Source organism: Malus sylvestris, chromosome 8 (genome assembly GCF_916048215.2).
Source record: "Malus sylvestris chromosome 8, drMalSylv7.2, whole genome shotgun sequence".
NCBI lineage: Eukaryota > Viridiplantae > Streptophyta > Magnoliopsida > Rosales > Rosaceae > Malus > Malus sylvestris.
Genome location: NC_062267.1, coordinates 23,424,793 through 23,434,175, shown reverse-complemented (window position 1 = coordinate 23,434,175; position 9,383 = coordinate 23,424,793). Strand labels below are relative to the sequence as shown.

At 36.2% G+C, this 9,383-nt stretch overlaps 1 protein-coding gene across 1 annotated transcript; it reads left to right on the top strand.

Moving 5' to 3' along the window:
• Positions 1-6,500: 6,500 nt before the first annotated feature.
• LOC126631294 (beta-glucosidase 24-like) lies at positions 6,501-8,909 on the top strand. The gene has a single exon (XM_050301470.1). It carries the CDS (start codon positions 6,725-6,727, stop codon positions 8,366-8,368), a length of 1,644 nt encoding a protein of 547 aa, XP_050157427.1. The 5' UTR covers positions 6,501-6,724; the 3' UTR covers positions 8,369-8,909.
• Positions 8,910-9,383: the final 474 nt, after the last annotated feature.

Here is a 9,383-nt window from a genome sequence, read left to right as displayed (position 1 = left end):
TTTAATGGGTGAGATAAGTAGTTTCGTTCAAGCCCTTGTAGCACTAATTCAGGAGTGTAGCGAGGGTTTTTTTCGAGGGAGGAGACGGTGTTCTTTCGAACCCGTGAATAAGACTTCGTTATTTTTACTGGAAGAACTATACAGGTACATATGCACTTTGGATCGATTGCATAGATCCTAGAATTAAGCTATTCAATGTATCCATTGTATAAAGTTAAGCTATACTTTGGATCCATTGAATTTGTTTATGTTTAATGTATACATCTTGCTTGTATCAAGAATAAGAAACATCAAAACGATAATTACAAGGGTCGTTGCCCAATATTTCAATAACCTGACATTAGCCAACTGTAGGCCTAATATGGCTACCAGTCTGCCTGGACAGCAAAAGCACGAAAGAATTCTTTATGTAAAGAGGTGACCAGTCGGCCTAGTTCTGCAGAATTCAAAATTCCACCTCTTCGGAGGTGAAGTTGTTGGAAAATTAGTTGTTTATTTTTATTGTTTGGGTTCTAGGCGCAGCTCATTAGAATTAGGTTCTCGTTTCCTTATTAGGGATTAGGGTTATAATTAGAGAGTTTTGTTATTCAGTAGTGAACAAGTTAGTCAGGATGTAGCCTTTTGAGGTTTTGTAGGCGTTTCAGCATTCTTATTTATTTAATAATATTTTTATTATTTTGTAGTCTTGTTTATCGCACACTCTGGTATTCAAATGAAGTTTTGTTCTTTGGGTTTTAAGCTTTGCCACTTCATATTTAAGTTTAAAAGAATTTCATAAATATTTCTAAACGTTTGAATTGAAATAAAAAAGAAAAGACATGTTACTCATGAAGTGGTACCTCATTAAAGAGGTACAATTAGAGTGATACTTGGATTTGAATGGTTGCTAAACCATATCAGAAAAGTACATGAATTCCTTTATAAATAGAGGATGAATTTTGGAGTTTTAGAGACTTAGGATTAAAACTTCCTACAAACGTTGAAAGAAAAGCTCTCCAAATCCTTCTATATTTTCATTCAAAACCAAAGCACCGAAATTCTGCTCTTGGTAATAATTGAGCCTTCTTGTTATCCTTGGTGTATTTGGGGCCTTGGGGCTTGTAAAAAAGGATAGTGTAAAACATTGACACACACTAAACGCTATTACGAGCTCTATTGTATTCACAGCGTCATTTCGCAGCACCTCTTAATTTGCACGCAAATTGTGGGCACGAGTTAAGTCTGAAAGATACCTTAATTCCTACATGCCTTGAAGGAACCTTCATCCTATCTTTCCCGACATAGCCATAACCTATATATCCAACAAATAGTCCACTAGATGGGATTAGCCATTGAACAATTACATCGTTTTCATGATAAATGTCAATTTATTTGATCTATTTTGGTGACCAAACGATTTCCGTTCCGAATGTGTGTGTGTGTGTGTTTTTTTTTTTTTTTTTTTTTTTTAGGGACGATCTTCAAATAAATATTAAAGAATAAAACGGTTTCAATTATGAAATTTATACTATGTTGGTACATTATTCGCTACGTACTTTGCACGTTCGCATAACGCACAACATCCATAGGTGAAAGATGTGGCTTTGTTACCCTAAAATTAATAAGCCATGGTGTGTATGCTGAGTAATTATTTAGTTAGTTACCTTTTTTTGCTGAATGCGGGCGTGCGAATTCGTAATTGAGCTCAGTCAAGCAAGTAAAATAGATGTGGTGATGTGTTGAATGCACAATTGAAATTTGCACCTGACCAACTATGACCAAGGAAGGAACTGATGCGAAATATATAAGCACACAAATTAAACCCTCTTTTTATCAATTGTAGTAAAGTATGAAAGTAGGGATCGTTCTAGGCCGAGGATTAGGAGGGATTGCTAAATCACTTGGAAACTGACTTGAAAACGTAAAAACAAAGTTTAAAACACTAACTAGACTCAAAGAATGCAAAACTATACTTTAAAACACTAACACAAACCAAAAGACTCAAAACAGCCCCTAAACACTCAAAACTACCTTAAACACACAATCTGGGCAGTTTTGGGACTCTAACACAAACTTGGACGAATTTTGGTTTTCTAATGAACTAAAACACTTAAAAACATAATCTAAGACAAGTTCTAATTAATATTACTCAAAGAAATAAGATGGGGTTGATTTTGGACGAAAATAATTAAATTAAGACAAGAACAAAGTAAACAAATTCTTAGACAAATTTAAGTGAATCAAAACAAATTGTAAAATGAATTTGAATGAAACTTACGGATGAAAGGCTAGCTAGGAGGTTCTTCTCCACACATGTCACACTTGCATACAAAACGATTTCCAGTTGCTTTTCGATAAGCTATGAATACTCAACGCCCCAAATTAACCGTGAATTGCACTAATTAACCCTCAGTTTTTCCACAAGTTATTGGGTTGGATGATTGCATACGACAACCCAAAACATTCCCTACAAGTTCCCTACATGAATTGCATAATAGAGATACAAGCAAGAATCATTAAGTTCTATGAAAAACATAAGCATTGACGAGGCACTCGTTACTATGATTTGCATGAAACTTATGCCAAGAATTTACTTAACGTGATTGTGACTAGCAACCTTCACTACTTGTGAATATAAGTTCATAACGATTAGGTGAAACTCCTTTATATTCTAGCGTTAAATTCATGCATGAAAATTAAGCGTGCACTCTCAACCAACATACACAAATCATTTTTTATACGATCGGATAAGTAAATTGAATTCACAACTTATGAATCACAACTGGATGTAATCAAATCATATTGCAAGTATGAACATGGTTTCGAATCACCCCCTAACTAAGAGGGATTTAGTTCCTCATACTCACAAAGCAAAGATACATAAAATTAGACATTAAAATTAAAGGAAAGAAAACACCTAAAATGCTCCAACTTGGGTAGCAAGTGCATCCAAGAATTCTCCTTTGCTTGTTTGCGGCAGATTGCTTTGTGGACGGATTTTTGGGTAATTTTATGATGTAGAATGGATGGGGAATGGTATGGAAAGGTTTAGGGTAAGTGTGGAGGAGTGTTTGAGGGTTGGAGGGTGGTGGAGAGCTAGGCAAAGAGGGTGGAAGAAGGTGGAGTGGCTGTTATGTTTTCTAGGCACTAGAATGGTGTTTTTGGGGTGTTTTGCTACCTAGGGTGAGTATGGACGAATTTCTGTGATGAATGGTGAATATGAGAGTGTGAACCCTTTGCCAAGGGGTGTAAACATGTATATATAGGCCCCAAAAACCTTAGAGAATCAGGTTAGGCTAGGGAGAATGCAAGGCAAAGAGTGTATGTGGTGTGCAATGGTCCAAGGGTGAAAATGAAGTGATGATGCAAAGTGTGAAGGGTAAAATGGAGTGGTCTTGTAGCTAGGGAGCATGAATGATTGTGTACATTGCATAGAGATGGAAAGGGAGGTGAAAATGTGTCAATAAATGGGTCAAAGGTGCAGCAACATGTGGTACACAAGGCATGGGATTCCAAATGTGAATGATGGAGCATCAATTGGTGCATGTTATGGTTGTGAAAGTTGTATAAATTTTTGTGGGTGAAGGGAACAAGAGGTATCAAGCAATTAAGTGTAATAATTAAATGAATTGAAGCATGAAATCAGAAATTATGTAGGGGACAAGAGTGATCAAGCATGGCATGGGAATCCAAAGGGAATTCTATGTTGTTTTGCATGGCAATGAAGGCAAGTTGGGGTGACAAATTTTTGGGCTGAGTTCTTCATCTTTTGGACCATAATTCTTCACATTCTTGGCCTCTTTAGTTCTCAAATTCGTCCATCCACTTTGGCCCAAATATGTGACATGCATTCCAAGCTCCATTTTGCTCCAAAATGCTCCAAAATGCATCTTCTTGCCTACTTTGTCCATAAAATCTGAAAACACACGAAAATGACTTTAAACATTAAAATAACTAAGGAAACACGACATAAATGCACAAGAACAAGCCAACTAAGTCGCATAAATATGCTCCTATCAGGAACACCTATAAGCTTGGGGTTCTACTAACTTGAAGACAAGGTTGCTTTTCGCTACGAAGTTCGATAAGTGTCTCGGGTTTTAACGTGTCAAACACGAAGTGACCTAGTAACACCTCACTTCATTGAAAAGCTAATGAAGTGACCCCTTTAGGCGAAAGAATTGAAAACTCTTTGCTTGTCGAGACTTGGATAAATAACCAACCAACTAGTATTGTTTACTTGTCCAAACTGAAGATTCTTTAAAATCGCCTAATTTTACTATCCATTGTTGTTTACTTATCCAAATTGAAGATATGTTCACGAGAAAATTAGGATAGTATTTTTCTCAGGGTTGTGAGAAGGATTTCGACTAGAGCAAGAGTTTTCGCGTAAAGCATTTTGAGTTGTTTGTTGATTTGAAGGCATTTCCATGTTGTAGAACCTCTTCTATTTATAAGGTGGACTTCGTGATAAACAAGTCTACCAAGCTAGAGTCCTGATAAGACTATGCCTACTTGGCATTTACCTGAATATTTCCTCTTTATCCCAATATTCACTTCCTTAGGCGAAACTCATTCTCTATGCAGTCTCAGCCTCTTTGACTTGTACCAGAATTCTAAACCTAGTCCCTTTATGCACTTGAATCATCCTTATCTGGTCAAACATAAATTTTGATCCCTAGAATAGTTTGAATCATATCCAAACCCATCATGATCCTTGGTAATTTTAATTCGCTTAGGACACGAGTGATCCACGGTTAAGTTGGATCCTATAACACTATGTTTGAATAAAGAAATTAAAGTTTACTAAGGAATTTTAAAATGACAGAAATTGAAATGTCGAGATTTTATTTCCTAGAATTTGTGAATTTTCTTGTTTGGTTAATTTAAAAGACCAATAGAATTGAATACAGAATTTGTTATTTTTAAACTCTCAATCATAGAAATTGGAAAATGATACCTATTTACATAGAATTTAAACTTGGGAATTGGTGGTCCCAAGTTCCAAATTTTTTTCCACGCGGAAATTCTAAATTTCTATATTTATGAATCCAAACAAGGGAATTGGTACATGTCAATTTATAAATTCCGATTTTAATCCAAATTCCAAGTTTATTTCCTTCATCCAAACATAATGTAATAGTCCTACTTCTATAGAGACTCAGTCGAATCAACGTTCTGTTATCCATTTTTGACCCAAACCTTTATTCCAGGCCAAAACAGGCTCATAATGTTTTTATCATTTCACCTAAGGATATGCATGTGCATGTCAATTGCAAAAAAAAAAAGTTATTGTTTTAATTGTAATATAACCAATGTTCTAAAAATCAGCCTAGGCTGTGCCTAGGTGCTAGACGATGACCGACTGCTGTGGTAACTCCTAATCGATCGTAAAATCAGTAAACATATTAGGCAGCCACTTGAGCAGGATTAGGCAAGGCTAGGCGGCAATTTGCAGGTCTAGACGAGGCTGGGCGGAGGCTAGACAAGCTTAGGTAGGTTTAGGTGGCTATATGTTAAGTCACCGAAATCTAGAAAATATTAAGAATTTGGAATAAAAGAGTTGCAGAGTTGGGAGGAAGAAGATGGACATGTGGGGACCACATCTTCTTTTTCAATTTAAATGACGGCATTATTTGGGAGCATTTTTGCTCACCACCTTGTTTATCACCATTAGATGAGTTTGAATTTCAAAATTCGTATAGTGAATAGACGCAAATCTAAAAATTCAAACTCATCTAACGGTTAAAAAAAGGTGGTGCACTTCACGGTAGTTAGCAAAAATACACTCGTATTATTTCTTCATGGTCCCACAATCTCTATTTTGGTTGCACGTTTCTTGCCATTACTGTTTCCAATAACCCAATTCACTAATTTATATTCTTTTCCACTAACTCTTTTTACTAACTTTTACAATCTTTTATTTCTTTTCTCTCTTAAATCAATCGGCACTTTTTATTCTTTTTTTTATCTATTTTTTGTATTATTTTTTTTATTCTTTTTGCCTTTTAAGACCATTTATATTATTATGTATTTAAACTCAAACATTGCATATGTATTATTTAAGCATTACATTACATATTATATGTAACATTCAATTCATTTGTATTATATTTACTTAAATCCGGATTGTCCGCCTAGGCAGGCACTAGGCCTCAGCTCGCCGCCTGAATAGCGCCTAACATCTTTTAGAACCTTGAATATAACTAAGTGAATATATGACACTGCTTCTCAAATATCAACATTATTGAGAAATGTTGAGTCTACTCACAATGCAATTTAGCAAGAAAAAGTTTTAAACGGAAGTGTAGTTTGAAGCACAGATTATGAAGATACTAAAATGGGAAAGAACCCTGAGTTATGTGAAGGATGAAAAAATATTTTTTTTTTTTTTTTTTTACCGCAAATGATGCCCCCTTAGTCTTGAACACCACTCAATTAATGAGTTGATTAATTTGGAACTGCTTATATAGCCATCCTATATTGATTTATTAGTTACCGCCTGTATTTGGAACTCCTACTATGGTGGTGATCCATAAAAAAACATGCTCTAACTTGCAGAAAAAAATGGTGGTTTGCCTAGTTACCACCGACCATATTCGTCAGTTACTTAATCTTTCTTGTTAAATAGGAACAATCCTTTTTAGGGTTCATGAAGCTTGAAGCTTTCCCTTGTTTAATTAACTTCAATTAACCAGACAAATATTCACTAATCAAAGGATTTACTAATCCACCATTTTTGTTCATGGCATCATCATCACCATCGTTGTTATGGATTTTCCAAGGGATGTATGCCATTTCTTTGGTTTCATTTTTGTCACAGTTTCCTGTGAATAATGCTCATATGGAGGATTATTTGCACAATGCATTGCACCCTGAAGAGTTGGAAGTCAAGAGATCTGACTTCCCTACAGATTTTGTGTTCGGGGTCTCTACTTCTGCCGGACAAATAGAGGGCTCAGCATATGAAGCAGGAAGAGGACCCAGTGTTTGGGACAACTTCATTGAGCAAAATCCAGAAATGATTTCTGACCACTCTAACTTGTTGATCGCCATCGATTCATATAATCGTTACAAGGAAGATGTGAAGGCTATAAAAGACCTCGGAGTCGATTTCTACAGGCTATCCATCTCATGGACTAGGATTCTTCCTAATGGAACCTTGAGTGGAGGAATAAACCAAGCAGGTATCGATTACTACAATAACCTGATTGATGAAGTTATCAAGAATGGCATCACACCCTATGTGACCATATTCCACTTTGACTCACCGCAAGCCTTAGAGGACAAGTATGGAGGCCTTTTAAATCGTTCTTTCGTGAAAGATTTCACAGATTATTGTGAAATTTGTTTCAAACACTTTGGAGATAGGGTCAAAAACTGGATTACAATCAATGAACCGCATATAATTGCCGAAATGGGGTATGATCGTGGGATTGCTCCACCAGGAAGGTGTTCGGTGCCATCAATTGTTCCATGTACAAGTGGAAATTCAGCTACTGAGCCTTATATTGTGAGCCACAACATTCTTCTCGCCCATGCCACAGCTGTTAAACTCTATCGAGAAAAGTTTCAACAAGAACAAGGCGGACAAATTGGAATTAGTCTTGTAGGGGACTATGTCGAGCCTCATTCAGAATCACCAGAAGACAAAGCAGCAGCGAGACGAATATTGGACTTTAAACTTGGATGGTACATGGAACCATTAGTGTATGGCGTCTATCCGAAAAGTATGAGAACTTTGGTGAAGAAAAGACTGCCCAAGTTCACCAAAGAAGAGAATAAATTGGTCAAGGGATCTTTTGATTTTATTGGGATCAATTACTATACTTCAAGGTATGGTAAAAGCAACCCAACAATCAGTTCAAATGAACCAATGTGCTACCACAACGATGCTTCGGCTTCGTCATTGGTTGAAAATGCGGATGGAGATGAAATTGGTCCTCATGCTCACATAGGTTCAGTCATCTATACTTATCCACAAGGTTTGGAGAAACTTTTGGTGTTCATAAAACAAAATTATCAAAGCCCTAAAATCTACATTTCTGAAAACGGAATCAGTGAGGTGGAGGAGGAGAGCAATGGGCTTGACGGAGCACTAAAGGATCCACATAGGATTCAAAGTATTCTCAGGCACTTGTTTTGGCTAAAGAAGGCAATAGACAAGGGCGTGAACGTGAAAGGATATTTCATCTGGACACCATTCGATAACTTTGAATGGTCCTACGGCTTTACCCAGAAATTCGGTCTTTACTATGTCGATCACAAAGACAATCTCAAGCGCATTCCTAAAGTTTCTGCCAAGTGGCTCCCTAAATTCCTGAATAGTGAGGATCAACTCAAGCTTAGACGCGATGTTTTGCCAACTCTCCTGAGCACCATCTTATAGGTGCATGTATATTAACATCTCAAGAAGAGGCCAGGGAGGAAACCATCAGATCAGCCATTTTATATTTGCGAACCTGTTAGAAAACAACCCTCAACTCCTCTCTCTCTCTCTCTCTCTCTCTCTCTCTCTCTCGGCTAGTAACCAACCCTTCCTCTCTCTGAACCGCTTTCAAAAGTCATTTTTTTTCCTTCGAAAATATATTTTATCTTAGAAGTTAAGTAAATAACAGATGACAATAATGTAATAATGTATATATGTATCTTTGAGTAATGGCGGATATCGTAGGTGGGATGATTTTGAGCTAATCTGATTCTCTAATATTTTAGCATGACATGTAAACGTTACTGTTCGTATGTAATTAAATAACTTTCCTTGACCAAAAAAGATGTTTAGATTTGGTCACAAGTGATATTGGTGTACTCTACTATACACATGCCCTCAAATTCATTTCCGAATGATATGTGTGTGTGTGTTGGTGTATATTCCGCATAGACAAATACATTTATTGTATTATTATTCTAATATATACTTTCCTCATTTAGTATAAGATCAAATCCCACCAAAAGTGAATCACAGATTCTTAGCCTTGTGTGTGTGTGTGTGTGTGTATTATACTTGACGATGAGAACAATCAGAAAATCATCATTCAACTCTCTATTATTCATTCAAACTCTAGCCATTTCTCTATTCAAACTTTAGCCCTACTTTGGTTTCTTAAGATGGTATTAGAGGTAGGCCTGGCAATTCCTGACACGACACGACACGAAATTAACAGGTGTTCAGGTCGATACAATAACGAATCGGGTCGTGATCGGATAACTCGATAAGCACCTGTTAAGATAACGGGTTGGTTCGGGTATACACATGGGTAACATGATACACGATAAGCAAAATATTAATTTTATAATTTATAACCCTAAAAAAATACTATAATAATTATATATTAATTTAACAATTTTATACCCCTAAAAACTATAATAATTATATATATTAAATTAAATATTAAAAATTGGTG